A 15,270-nucleotide genomic window follows, 5' to 3' on the forward strand; every position below is an offset into this window, starting at 1 on the left:
CCTGTTTCCTTAATCAGCACAAAACATCCATTCACCAGCAGAATATTGCCAGGGACGTTGTTCCAGATTTTCTCTGTCATCGGTCGATTCTAAGAGGCTATCCTTCGTAGAGAAGACATCAGGTAGCACTCCATTTGACGGTGGAAACCTTACAGTGCATAAAGTGTTCCTACTTACCTAGCTGCCTAATACAGCCCCAAATACGCTTTAAGTCTGCAGAAGCAAGAGGCAGAATTGTGTGTGTGTCATCAATGTTGCCAATCTGAAGGAGGCAAGGAGCTTCACACAGAGAGCTTCTTCTGTCGAGCAGATCTGGTGCATGCTTTGCGGTGGCATGAGAAGTCACGATGCAATGGCACCACCAGCTTTTCTTCACGTCTTTGAGCTCTTGGGGACTGTGATCTCCAGAACTCAGGGGTGGAGGATGGCACAGTTGGGCTCCCCCTTGAGAGATGCTCTAGGGTCCAGATCACAGGCATGACCTCAAGGGCTCAGCAAATTAGCCTGTTGTTTACAGCAAGCCCTCCTGAATTTTTTTCATGGAGTGGTTCCAAGGGACCCTCAAGAGACTTGCTACAACAAGAGAGCGCCAGCAAGAGAGATGCAGAGTAGCTCCCTCCTGAGTTACCCTCTTAGAAGACCATGCTCGGGATCACTGTCATTGGATTGGCAAGAACAGCCCTCCTGGGAAGTGACAGCCAGAAAGCAAATACACACTGATGCACTGTAATTGCATAAGGCTTAGAGGTCATGTGGCTGTTCTGCCAGAAGTTTTTAAAAGTTTGTGTGCCATTCCTCTGGTTTGCTGAGCAAGGCTGACAATGACTTTTGCCCAGTGCTTTTATCTCCAAGGATCTTCAGGCCCAATCTCTGGCTCTGGCTCCTGGTGCACCAATAGTACAACTAGTCCCGTGTTAGCCCCATAAGTGGGGCAAGCATAGCAAGTGCACTGGACTCTGTGGGCCAAGCTACACATGACGAATGACACTTGAACGGCAAGTGTATTTCTCCCTGTTCACTTGCCCTCCACTCAATCCACTTGCCATTCAAGTGTCATTCGTCATGTGTAGCTTGGCCCTGTAATAGATCCAAGCTACAAGTGACGAATGACACTTGAATGGCAAGTGGACAGACTCACGTGTATTCCTCCCTGTTCATTTGCGCTCCACTTGTGCTCCACTCGATGACTATGCCATTCAAGTGTAATTCATCACTTCTAGCTTGGCCCATAGTCTTGCTCTACCACAAATCACAGCTCCATGCCAAACACCCCCCCCCCCATGACAATCATAGCTGGAAGTAGCCAGTCAACACACAGTGGCACCAGCATGCTTCCCTGATGTCCCCATCTACATAGAGGCCACAGCAAAAAGAGGGAGGGGGAAAATGATTTTCAAAAATCTTTATTTTTATAAAGAAAGTCCGTGGTGTGCAAGCAAAAATTTAAATGGAAGAAACAAAAATATACAATCCAGAAGTTTAAACAGGCTTTTATTTTCCATTCTCCCAATGAACCAGAATCTCACCTCTTTGGATTTAGCGCAAGTCAGTGCAGCTAATTTTTGCTACAGTCCCAGTTTCAAAGTTCTGCAGTGGACCCAAAGGCAAAACCATGTTTGTGGTCTTCCATCCAATGTCCATGGGTCCCCCCTGCCCCAATCAGGGCTCAGTAGGTCTTAGAGCCAAACTACAAGTGATGTCTTACACAGGTTGGACGCTAGTCGGCTTCCCTCAAGTTTTGATGGGAAATTTAGGCGCCCTGGTTTTACAGCTTGGCTCTCCATTACAGCTGCAAGACCAGGATGCCTACATTTCCCATCAAAACTTGAGGGAAGCCAACTAGTGTCCAACCTGTGTAAGACGTCACTTGTAGTTTGGCTCTGAGTCTTTAGGAATTGGGCCAGAATATAGCAGAAACACTATGTATGGGGCAGACTTCTAATGAATTGCCCCTGCTGAGACCCCCTGGCTTCCATCATTGGTGAGGGTCCGTGGAGCATGTGGCCTCCTTTCCACTGCTTGCTCTGGACAACTTCCCCATAACCAGGGCTTTTTTTCAGCGGGAACATGGTGGAACGGAGTTCCGGCACCTCTTGAAAATGGTCACATGGCCACTACGTGATCGAGTGGAGGGCAAGTAAACAGGGAGGAATACATGTGAGGGCCAAGTTACGAGTGACGAATGACACTTGAACGGCAAGTGGATCGAGTGGAGGGCAAATGAACAGGGAGAAATACACTTGCTGTTCAAGTGTCATTCGTCACTTGTAGCTTGGCCTTTTGTCTGCTGCCTCTCAAGTCCCATGTCTAAAATTATCAACTGCACCAGTAGCTCCCATGGCTATGGCCTGTGAAAATTTGGCCCATACGGGATCTCCTGCTATTTTCCTTAAGACTGAAAGGGGAGGAGATGCTGGTAGAATTGAATCCATCTCTCCAAATCTCCTCTCAACATTTCTATCCCCCATTTTATATTTTTAACTAAAATAAGCAATTTAGGGCCAAGCTACATATGACAAATGACACTTGAACAGCAAGTGGATTGAGTGGAGGGCAAGTGAACAGGGAGAAATACACTTGCTGTTCAAGTGTCATTCATCACTTGTAGCTTGGCCCATAGTTAGTGTAGATTGTTAAGATAATTAAAGAGATTTGATAGGTATAATATAGATATATATTATATTATTACATTATTATCATAGATTATAAGAATTTATATGATATACTTTTTAGATTAAGTTGGGTATGGAAAACTGCTGGGAGTCCCCAGAAAAGGGGGGGGGGATGGGGAAAATGCAATGGGGTAAATAATGAATGTTTCTATCCCCCATAGTGGGGAAAACCAACACGTACCGTATTACACATGTTCTTCCCCTCTGCAGTTAATATCAGCTGGAGGGGACTTCTATTGAAGAGATGGTATGGGGTACCATTAACCCTTTCTTCCCTTGTACCATGGACCCAGTTCCACCACCACTCACATGTTCCTTTTAGGGCCAAACTACAAGTGATGCCTGACACAGGTTGGATGCTTGTCAGCTTCCCTCAAGGTTTGATGGGAAATGTAGGCAGCTTTGTGGAATGTTGGACAAGTGACAGTTGAAAAGTCCACTGGACAGCAATTGGAGAGCCAAGCTGCAAGACCAGGATGCTGTGATGTCTTAAGGAAAACATTACTTGGGATAACAAAGGGTGACAACAGAGGGAAAGCCTTAGAAACTGTTCCTCAGATTTTTGTCAAAGGAATCTAAATATGGGGTGTGGGGGTCATTTTAACACTTAGGTGGAGAAAAATCTTTTAGAGGGAGGAAAAAAATATTTTTTATGGTTCAGAGAGAAAAGTACCATAGAGAATAACAACAACAACAACAACATTCAATTTATATACTGCTCTTCAGGACAACTTAATGCCCACTCAGAGCAGTTTAAAAAGTATGCTATTATTATCCCCACAACAGTAATCACCCTGTGAGGTGAGTGGGGCTGAGAAAGGTCCTAGAAGCTGTGACTGACCCAAGGCTACCCAGCTGTCTTCTAGCGGAGGAGTGGGGAATCAAACCCAGTTCTCCAGATTAGAGTCCCGCACTCTTAACCACTACACCAAACTGAATAGGAAGGTTCATTCTGGAAGCATATAATATAACCTGAACCTGGATGGTATAAAATGAAAAATGGCAATATAATAGCCCAGCATGTCCTCCAACAATTAAAAAAAAATTATGAAGTAACTGACTGCCCTATGAAGATGAGGTAGGGTAGGATGGGTAATGCAAGTAATATTGTTAAAATTTAAGCAACAGCCCAAATGGTGATGTCTGTTGTCAGTGAACGTGGCTCTCTGTACTATCATGAAACCTATAGATCCATTTTATTATTTAAGAAACAATGGTTTGGCGATTGTCACCTTTGATAGTTATCTGTTTTGCAATGCTAAGTAGCAACACATGGAAAATGTTTTAAAGAAATGTAAATCATATTGCATGTTTTTCCCCAAAACTATTCATGAAATCGGTTAAGAGGTTTGGGGAGGAGAGTCATTCAGTAAAGTGGGATGGGAGAATCCTCATATGTGTGTAATGGAATCTACAACCCTTGGGATACCCAACGACCGATCTCCGAGTTACTCCTAGTTCAGCTGTTCAGAATTAATGAAAATGCGTCTTAAAGACCCTCTTCATGGCTGCCTTCATCTCGCTGTTCCGGAGGGTGTAAATGAAGGGATTCAACATGGGGGTTACCAGGGTATACATGACAGCTGCCACCGTGTCCTTCTTCTGTGGGAGTTGGGAATTTGGCTTGAAATTGACAAAGCTTATGCCGCCAAAGTACATGACCACCACACAAATGTGGGACCCGCATGTGGAGAAGGCCTTGCGCTTTGCAACGGCTGATGGAATCTTCAAGATGGTGTAGAAAATGAATATGTAGGATATGATGATGAGAACAAATGGCCCCAGGATCTCCACTATCCCCTCCGTCATCAGTACTAGATCTATGGTGTAGGAGTCAGAGCAAGAAACGTCCAGAACAGGGTAAAGGTCACAGAAAAACTGAGGAATCTCCTCAGGGTTACAGAACTCAACACGGGATATCATATATGTATAAAGCAAAGAGTGGAAGAAAGGGATTGTCCAGGACACTGCGGCCAGCTGGAGGCAACATTTATGGCTCATCATGGTGGAATAGTACAGCGGGCGGCAGATGGCCACAAAGCGGTCGTAGGCCATGGAAGCCAGAATGTAGCTGTCTGCATTGCCAATAAAGATGGCAACAAATAGCTGGGTCAGACACCCACTGTAGGAGATGGTTTTTTCCTGTGACACCAAATTCTCTAGTGCCTTGGGAATGACGCTAGTGCAAAACCCCAAATCCGCTACTGCAAGGAAGCTGAGGAAGAAGTACATGGGGGTCTGGCGGAGTTGCGTGTCGGATCGGATCAGCCAGATGATCGTCACATTCCCAAAGAGGGTCAGCAGATACATGGAGAGTAAAAACGGGAAGAGGAGTTTTTGGAGTTCTGGCTGGGATGTGAAACCACGGAGGAGGAATTCAGAGACCTGGGTGATGTTCTTGCGATTCATTGCTGTTGGGGTGAGAATAACAAGTAAACTAGATTTGGCTGATAGATTCCAAGGCATTCATTCCTCCCACTAGCTACTCATTCTGTGTAGAAGGAGCTCAACTACCCAGCAAACACATCCATTGGGTAGGATGCAGTTCTGAGCAGCAATGCAACGGGACACGATAGGTCTCTGTTCTCTGTAACTTCGGTCCACCTTTTTTGTTTAAATATCTTTTAGGCTTTCTGACAAAACTTACCTCACTGATTAGAGAAAAGATACTAGTTACATTTGTGACTGAATGGAAACCGCTTATTGACTTTTTACATGCAATACATAATAATGACTTGATCACGTCTGGATTTATGGATTAAGAATCATGAACAATAGAAAAAAGAGTGCTCTTAGGTTTAACTTAGAATAAGTGTGACTTTGAAAATGATGTATATTTGTCGCAGATAAAATTGGAACTCAATTTGTAGTTCTAGTTTTTTCTCTCTCGTTTTTTATGTATTATTAGTGTCTTTTTTAAGAATGTTTTTTTATTTTCTTTGTTTATTGTCTATAGCTTTTATGTTATTTTTTATAGCCTAAATAAAAGAAAAATTCTTCTCCCTAAGTATCGTTTAGGCTTCCTTACAGTATTTGCATATAACGTATAATTTTCTACCTGACCTGCTTAATGTAGTGAGTGACTGGGTAATAGAGCGTCATCTACGTGATAGACTTAAACCAGTTTCAAGTTTAACTTTCATTGAGTAACTAAGTAAACCTAGAAATTTGCTTAGGAATTTTGTGTGCCCTCACAAGAATACAATAGCCAGAAATCATTGGGAGAAACAACAGCCACTGAATTGGTTATTAATCTGACATTTATGTGTGCCCAGAAATTCTGGCCCAAGCCAGAGAACGTATCTGCATATTGTTATGGAACTGGTAACTGTTGCTGGGTAGGTTTCTTTGATGGCAGAAACCTTAAAATGTGCCAAGTGTTTCTTCTTGCCCAGCTAATTAATACCACCATAAATCCTTTCTCTTTGCAGAAGCAAGAGCAGGAATTGCATGCATGTTGATATTGTTGATGATTGATTGTACATTGATAATACTGCCAAGGTATATGGAGCTGCACATAGGGAACTGGTAACTGTTCCCTGGTAGACTATGGGCCAAGCTACACATGACGAATGACACTTGAACGGCAAGTGTATTTCTCCCTGTTCACTTGCCCTCCACTCAATCCACTTGCTGTTCAAGTGTCATTCGTCATGTGTAGCTTGGCCCTTATTTAATAGGAGAAACCTTAAAGTGCATGAAGTATTCCTACTTACCCAGCAAATTAATGCAGCCCAAAATAAGTTTTAGGTTTGCAGAAGCAAGAGGCGGAATTGTTTGTGTGCCGATGATGGCACCAATCTGAAGGATGTACGGAGCTTCACAGAGGGAGCTTCTTCTATTGAGCAGATCTGGTGCATGCTTTGCTGTGTCATGAGTAGACGCTGATTCAACGGCACCACCAGCTTTTCATGCCTTTGGGCTCTGGGGGACTGTGAAATCCAGAATTCAAGGGTGGAGGATGGCGCTGCCGGGTTCCCCCTTGAGAGATGCTCTAGGGATGCGCTCACAGACACCACCTCAAGGGCTCAGCAAATTAGCCTAGTGTTTACAGCAAGCCCTCCTGAATTTTTTCTCCCGTGGAGTGGATCCAAGGGACCCACAAGGGACCCTTGTGGTTGGGGACTTGTCCCAACCAGAGAGAGCGAGCTAGAGCTGCAGAGTTGCCCCCTCCTGCGTTAGAAGAGCAGGCTCAAAGTCACTGACATTTAGATCGGGAAGAGCCTCTCCTCCAGGCATGTCGAAGCCAGAACATAAATACAAGTCTGTTGCCTTGTACTTGCATAAGGTCTAGGGGTTGTGCGTCATAGATCCAAAGGAGTTAACCATGTTAGTCTGCAGTAGCAAAATAGCAAAGAGTCCAGTATCACCTTTAGGACTAACCCATATTATTGTAGCATAAGCTTTTGAGAGCCACAGCTGACATCTGACGAAGAGAGCTGTGGCTCTTGAAAGCTTATGCTACAATAAAGTGGGTTAGTCTTAAAGGTGCTACTGGACTCTTTGCTAGGGGACATGTGGTACTTCTGCCAGAAGTTTTCAAAGTCTGTTTGGCCCCTATCAGTGGTGTCATTGAATTTGTGCTTGGGGATGAAATTCCAAGACCCTGGTTCCTGGGCTCAGCAGGGACCCCCAGAGGCACAGTCCAGTCAGCAAGCCCTAAGGAGCAGAGCGGGACTGAGTTCTTAGTAAATCTGCATCGAAGCAGGTTACCCCCTGGGTGTTTATCAGCAGAGATGGTGGAATGGCTGAGACCAGCTTGCTGAATGTTCACTCTATCCTTCTCATGGGAAGTCTACTTGACTTGGGGGCTGTGAAATGCAGGACTCGGGGCGTGAAGAATGGCACCACTGGGATCCCCGTGAGAGATGCTCTAGGGATGAGCTCATAGACACCACCTTAAGGGCTTAGTAGTGTCTACAGCAAGCCCTCCTGAATGTGTTCTCCCATGGACTGGCTCCAAGGGACCCACAAGGGACTTGCCACAACCAGAGAGAGCGAGCTAGAGCTGCAGAGTTGCCCTTTCCAGCGTTAGAAGAGCAGCTCACAGTCATTGACATTTAGATTGGGACGAGCCTCTCCTCCTGGCGTGTGGAAGCCAGAACATGAATGCAGACTGATGCCTTGTACTTGCGTAAGGTCTAGAGGCCATGTGGTAGTTCTGCCAGAAGTTTTCAATGTCCCTTTGCCATTGCAGTTGCTAGTCTGAAAGGACTTTGGCCCCTATCAGTGGCGTTATCGAGGTTGCGCTCGGGGATGGAGTTCCTGCCCCCTGGCTCCTGGACTCAGCAGGGGCCCCCAAATGCACACTCTAGTCAGCAAGCCCTACGGAGCAGAGAGAGACTGAGGGCCAAGCTACAAGTGACGAATGGCACTTGAACGGCAAGTGTATTTCTCCCTGTTCACTTGTGCTCCACTCAGTCCACTTGCTGTTCAAGTGTCATTCGTCACTTGTAGCTTGGCCCTAAGTATACATCACTGTTGAAAAGGCCATTCAGCCTACAGTCTAAAATTACCCAGGATTCTCTTCTTTTAATCATGTTTCCGGCTCCTTGCACACCGGCCATGTGCCTGTATAGCGAACTTGAAACAAAGAACAGAACAAACTGAATGTAGGGGGAAACAAGCCGCCGTTGTCTTTGCTCATTAATCTTTCGTTTGACTTATTGAGAGGATTGTACTTGGTGTTTCATTGGTGAGATGTGTTCCCGCCCCAGAGGTGAGCCGTGTTTGATTCCCTGCTCGTCCACTTGAAGCCAGCTGGGTGAGCTTGGGCTAGTCACAGTTCTCTGGAGCTCTGGTTGTTGGGCGGGCCAGGCTCATCCTCTGGACGTTTGCTTCTGCAACACTCCTCACATCTGCTCAAGATCAAATGGAAGGACTATTGCTGGCTTGACTATGCAGAATAGCTGTTCACTTACCAGTTTACTCTTCTTTGTTTGGTCTCCGTTGGAACCTATGTGTTTGGTAGACTTTACTTACTTCTGTAGAATGGCTTAATTTGGCTGATTGTATGCTTTGATTCATGCTTTGACTTTGCTTGGTGAATGTATGTTTTGATTTATGCTTCCATTATGCTTGTTTGATTTCCACTTTTCATGGTGTTTAAAACATTATAGTTTAGTGATTTAATACATTTGACTGGCAACTTCATTATTTGTTTCCCCCTACATACAGTTTGTTCTGTTCTTTGTTTCTTGTTAGGTAGAGGAAGCCTCTATATATCCTGCTCCTGTATAGCAAACTTGGCAGCATCAGCATTGATGGAATTACCAAAATCTCTCCACAGCAAGGATTCTGGAGAGCTAGTTTGGTGTAGTGGTTAAGACTGGCAGGAGTCTAATCTGGAGAGCCGGGTTTGATTCTCCACTCCTCTGCTTGAAGCCAGCTGGGTGACCTTGGGCTAGTCACAGCTCTCTGGAGCTCTCTCAGCTCCACTCACCTCACAGGATGTTTTGTTGTGCGGATAATAAAAACATACTTTGTGAACCACTCTGAGTGGGTGTTAAGTCATCCTGAAGGGCGGTATATAAATCGAACGTTGTTGTTGTTGTTGTTGGTCAAGTCTTACGGGGAGACAGAGGAGTTAAAACCTACCATTTGTTCGAAGGTGTGGCAATGTAGGTGCAGAAAGCAGAGCATTAAGAAGACAACACAACCTCACATTAACGGGACGTGTTACCCAAATGGGTAGTCAGTCTCCATGAGAGCTGGGGGAATTAGTGTGCAAGGAGAAGCCACAAAAGGTGGATAACTGTGAGTTCTCTACCTAAGAGAAGGGGTGGGCGTTGGAGAACGGAGAGGTGGAAGGTAGAGAGCGAGATCCGGGAAGGATTAAGAAGGCTGTTCTGCAGAGTCAAGGCAGCAACGAGCAGCAAGGCTCAGAGAAGAGATGGTAGAAGTCCAGGCTCAAAGAGCCAAGGAGGAGGGAGTGGAGAAGCTTGGAGCCCAGCCCGGTCAGGCTACCCAGAACATCTTGTCAGGCACGCTGTTACAGCCTACCAGCCTGATAAACAGGCAGGTGAGTAACACCAAAGGAACTCAGGTGAAGGGAACTCTGGAAACACACGAGGTCAGAAAGTCCAGTCAGGCCGGGGATAAGCTGTAAGGTTGCAGCCCTTTGTTAAAGGGGCAGCGCCTACTCTGAGGCCACTGGACCAAACATCACACTCCTTTTATTATTTAAGAAACAGAAATACTGTAATTGTCCCTTTTGAAAGTAAAAAATAAATTGTATTTCGTTTTTTCCACTTTAAGTAGCAACAAACTGAAAATGTTTTAAATGAGTGCAAACCATATTGCATTTGTCAATGTTTCCCTTCTAAATAGGCAATTGTTACGGAAGAAATGGGTTAAGAGAGGTTTGGTACAGAAATAAAATGGGATGGGGGAATCCTCAAATGTGTATGACAGAATCGGCAACCCTTGAGATACACAATAATGGATATTTTGGATACCTAGTCTGGCCCTTCAAAATTAATGAAAATGCTTTCTCGTGACCCTCTTCATGGCGGCCTTCATCTCATTGTTCCTGAGGGTGTAAATGAAGGGATTCAACATGGGCGTTACCAGGGTAAACATCACAGTTGCCACTGTGTCCCTGTACTCCGGAATTTTGGAATGTGGCTTGAAATTGACAAAGCTTAAACAACCAAACTGCAGGACCACTACACAAATATGGGACCCGCACGTGGAGAAGGCCTTCTGCTTGGCAACCGCGGATGGAATCCTCAAGATGGTGTAGAAGATGAATACGTAGGAAATGATGATGAACGCAAATGGCCCCATGATCTCAACTAGCCCCTCGGTATTCAGTACTAGAGCTATGGTGTAGGAATCAGAGCAAGAAACGTCCAAAACAGGGTAAACATCACAGAAAAAATTAGGTATCTCCCCAGGGTTGCAGAACTCAAGACGGGACATCAAAACTGCATAAAGCAAAGAGTGGAAGAAGGGGATCGTCCAAGATGCTGCTGCCAGTTGGAGGCAATGCTTATGGCTCATCATGGTGGAATAGTACAGTGGGCGGCAGATGGCCACGAAGCGGTCGTAGGCCATGGAAGCCAAAATGTAGTTTTCTGTATTGCCAATAAAAAGACCAAAAAATAGTTGCATCAGACAGCCGTTGTAGGAGATGGTCTTTTTCTCAGACACCATGTTCTGTAGTGCCTTGGGAGTGGTGACGTTGCAAAAAGCCAAATCCGCAAAGGCAAGGATGCTGAGGAAGAAGTACATGGGGGTCTGGAGGAGTTGTGCGTCGGAGCGGATCAGCCAGATGATCGTCACATTCCCAAAGACAGTGATCAGATAGATGCATAGGAAGAACGGGAAGATGAGTTTTTGGAGTTCTGGCTGGGATGAGAAACCACGGAGGAGGAATTCGGAGACCTGAGTGACGTTCTTCTGATTCATTGCTGTAGGGGTGACAATAACGAGAAAAATTGAGGAGTAGTTTGGGGTAGTTTCCAAGGCATTCATTTCTCCCACTAGCTGTCCATTCTGTGTGGTCGGAACAGAATTGTTACCCAAATAGGAGGTCTCCTTAAGAATTGGGGGAATTAGCTTTAAGGAGGCAACAAGAGAGGGTAAATGTAAGGATCTGCCAAACAACTCTCAAAACACTGCAGGCAGTAAAAGAACTTTATTGAAAAGCTGCTGGTGTCATGAGCTTACTCCATCTTTGCCAGGAATAAGGGTTACATGCAGACATCAAACATATATTGGTTTCCAAAGCGCGGGCAACTTATAAACTCCGCCTCTCCCCCCTCCCGGTCAGGAAAACAGCAGAAATGATGTATGGGGTTTTCCACGGTTGTGCAGGCGCTTCTTCCCAAACTAAGGAGAGAGGTTCAGAGGAGCATACAGATAACAGCAGGAGCAAACACCTCCCTTGCATAGTTTCACATTGTGGGTCCAAAAGACAAGGTGTGTAACATCTGCAGTTCACGCAAAGAACAGCCTCAGCATTTAAGCAAAACATAAAGCTTTAGACTACAATCACAACAAGACAGTGTGGCAGGGTATGACAGATGATGCTAAACACCTGACAGTAAGTTGAGATTCTCCTACTGTATATACAGGGATTGTTCTCTTAGAGAACCCTCAAATAAACAGGCAGATGTTCAACAGGAAAAGTTTCTTTAAAGAGGAATGAGAGTTAAAAGGCAATCTAGCAAGTACAAAATGCACACAGCACACATATAGAGGTAAGTGAGAAAACAGGGAGAAAATGGGAGAGCAATTCAGGATAGGGTGATATTGACCAGGTCCTGAAGAGGGCGAAGAAAATTGGAGGGAGCAGCATTTCAGGGTGAAAGGTGAGAGCTCAAGCGAACTTGAGGGTGTGTGTTTGGATCCTGAACACAGAGACAGAGCACATGGCTGGGAAGCCCAATTATAAGGCAGAATGTGCCCTGGAGCAAAACTGACATCTTTGCCCCGAACAATGGCTTAGTGGCTGTCTCTGGAGGTGGACAAAGGAGTTGGGAGAGGTTTGAAGTGACTTATCTGGGGTGGTCTGTAGGTAAAGGTATTGATCGGTGACCTGGGAAGTGCCAGCCAGGAAGGCTATCCGATGCCCCGAATAACTCTGATTGGGTAAGTGGGAGGGGAAAGGTGGAGGAAGACGTTGATGAAATTAGGAAGGGAGATTTCTCAGAACCAAGCTACAAGTGACGCCTGACACAGGTTGGACACTTGTCAGCTTCCCTCAAGTTTTGATGGGAAATGTAGGCATCCTGGTATTACAGCTTGGTTCTCCATTTAATTGAAGTTTACAGAACCCCCTCCCCCCCACACACACACACAGCAGAGGGGAAGGGAGGCACCCAGCGAGAGCCCGATGCCTGCACTCCTGACTGCATCTTCTCCCTCCCATAAACTGCCGCTCTGTTAACTTCAATTAAAAGAGCCAAGCTGCAAGACCAGGACACCTACATTTCCCATCAAAACTTGAGGGAAGCTGACAAGTGTCCAGCCTGTGTCAGGCGTCACTTGTAGCTTGGCTCTGAGATGCCTCATTATCTCTGCTGCTCTCTGGGGCATGGAGGGTGTTAAGTCAGTCATTCCCAACATGATTCATGGCTTGGTAACTTGCCAGTCTCCAGGTCAGCTGGCATCTGCTCTACCTTGGGGCCAGGCAATACCTCGAACTTATGGCAAGGGGGTTTATGATATTCCATATCCATAAACCGCCCTTTCAGCTTAGAAAAGCTCTTCTTGACTGCTAAGAGAACTGCCCAAGAAACTTGTCCATTTGATAGGAAGCAATTTTGATCAGAAATGCCGTGGGACAGCACGTGGTCTCTGTTTCCAGCCCTGTTACCACCACCCTCGTTTTTTGCTCCAACACCTGCCACTGTGGCCGCGAGAGAGGGGCCCATTCTCTGTGTCATGCTCTGACACATATTTGTCTTCTTTCCTATTCATTTTGTCTGCACTTCTATTCATTTCTGTCTGCTCTCTTCATTTTCTTCTTCTTGCCAGTATTCACAGGTGATGTATAATTTCCCACCCATGCAAGCTACTTCACGCTGTGACGATGAAGCAGAGGGTTATATACATGGCAGATTTAAACTGGTTTCAAATCGAACTTTAGGTGACTAACCAAGGAAACCTAGAAATTAGTTCTGTTCTACTTCTGGGCAGGGAACAGGAGTCAATGGGAGTTTGAGGGGGGTAGTTGTGAATTTCCTGCATTGTGCAGAAGGTTGGACTAGATGACCCCAGAGGTGCCTTCCAATTCTATGATTCTATAATGATGATAATGATAATATTCTATGAATTCTATGATTTTATGACATAGTTTGGGAATTCTGTGTGCCTCGTAAGTACAGGACAGCCAGGAATCGTTGGGGGAAATGGTGACACTACTAAATTGGTGTCATGTCTGTACCCCTACATCCATGCCATTGTTCTATGTGTTGAACCTTGATTGCTGTACCTTGATTTCATTTTGCAAATGCTCTGTCCCTTCTATTTCTCTAACAGCCTGAGAACACAGCTGTGTCATCTCTTTTCTTTGAAGCTCACAGAAGTGACCTTGTACTGTCTGAAATGTTACTGTTTACTTTCATGCATTCCCAGACCCTTTCCCCACAAACCTGTGGTCTAAGTGGGAGGGGGGAAATGATTGAGTCTTTAGAGCTGTACTTTCTTCAAGTTTCTATTCCTATCAAGGAAATGTGTACTACTTAGATGCTTTCCGGCCTCTGAGTAGTTCTATGGACATATATATGGACATGATTGGATTTCTGAATAAAACCATTTAACCAAGAGCTTGGACTTCTTGTTGCAATGGTACAGGGACCTGTCTACCATAGCCTGTCATCCATAGCCTGACAATTGGTTAATAATCTGATATGTATGTGTGCCCAGAGGTTCTGGTCCCAGCAAGGAACATATCTGCATACTGCTGTGGAACTGGTACCTGTTCCCTGTAGACTTATTTAACGGTAAAAACCATAAAATACTTGAAGTCTTCCTACTTACCTAGTGAATTAATACAGCCCAAAATATGCTTTAAGTTTGCAGAAGCAAAAGCAGGACTTGTGTGTTTGTCGGTGATGTGGCAATCTGAAGGACGCAAGAAGTTTGACATGGAGCTTTTTCTTTTGAGCAGATCTGGTGCATGCTTTGCTGTGGCGTGAGAAGGCGGTGATGCAATGGCACCACCAGCTTTTCTTCATGTCTTTGGGCTCTTGGGAACTGTGAAATCCAGAAATCAGGGGTGGAGGATGGCACAGCTGGGCTCCCCCTTGAGAGATGCTCTAGGGACCAGCTCACAGACACAACCTCAAGGGCTTAGCAAATTAGCCTGTTGTTTACAGCCAGCCCTCCTGATATTTTTTCCCCATGGAGCAGCTCCAAGGGACCCACAAGGGACTTGCCCCAACCAGGGAGACCTGGTGCTGCAGAGTTGCCCCCTCCAGCGTTAGAAGAGCAGGCTCAAGGTCACTGCCATTTGGATTGGGAGGAGCCACTCCTCCTGACATGTGAAAGCCAGGACATGAATACCGACTGACACATCGTACTTGCATAAGGTCTAGAGGTCATGTGCTAGTTCTGCCTGAAGTTTTCAAAGTCCCTTTGCCGTCGCAGTTGCCAATCAAAAAGGACATTGGGCCCTATCGGTGATGTTATTGAGGTTGTGCTTGGGGATGGAATTCCAGGCTCCTGTGCTCAGCAGGGGCCCCCAAATGCACGCTCTGGTCAGCACATCCTATGGAGTAGTGCAGGACTGAGTTCTTAGTAAGTATGCATAGAAGCAGGTTACACCATGTGTGTTTATTGGCAGAGGTGGTGGAATGGCTGAGTCCAGCTTGGTGAATATTCATTGCATCCGTACGGTGATGGTGAGGCTGGTGTCCCAGGCACAGAACACACAACGCCACATCGCTGGATGAAATGGGCCACAGCTGTATTGATTACAGCCATTGGTGCATTGGCAAGGCATAGAGTAACAGATCTGCTACATCAAACAGCCTCTTGCAGTTCGCTGTTTCCTTTCTCAGCACGCTTGCTGGGATGGCAGGTGATGTATAACCATCACAGTATCACCAGACGGACCCAGCCACCGAAGACGAAGCCTGCAACAGCC

General features: G+C 45.7%; 2 protein-coding genes across 2 annotated transcripts; both read right to left on the reverse strand.

The window, feature by feature from the left end:
• Positions 1 to 4,145: 4,145 nt before the first annotated feature.
• Positions 4,146 to 5,081, reverse strand: LOC129346159 (olfactory receptor 1L1-like). The gene has a single exon (XM_055003460.1). The coding sequence runs from the start codon at positions 5,079 to 5,081 to the stop codon at positions 4,146 to 4,148; it is 936 nt and encodes a 311-aa protein (XP_054859435.1).
• Positions 5,082 to 10,148: 5,067 nt separating this feature from the next.
• On the reverse strand, positions 10,149 to 11,087 carry LOC129346384 (olfactory receptor 1L1-like). The gene has a single exon (XM_055003732.1). It carries the CDS (start codon positions 11,082 to 11,084, stop codon positions 10,149 to 10,151), a length of 936 nt encoding a protein of 311 aa, XP_054859707.1. The 5' UTR covers positions 11,085 to 11,087.
• Between the last annotated feature and the right edge of the window lie 4,183 nt (positions 11,088 to 15,270).

This window comes from Eublepharis macularius, chromosome 19 (assembly GCF_028583425.1).
Source record: "Eublepharis macularius isolate TG4126 chromosome 19, MPM_Emac_v1.0, whole genome shotgun sequence".
Taxonomy (NCBI): domain Eukaryota; kingdom Metazoa; phylum Chordata; class Lepidosauria; order Squamata; family Eublepharidae; genus Eublepharis; species Eublepharis macularius.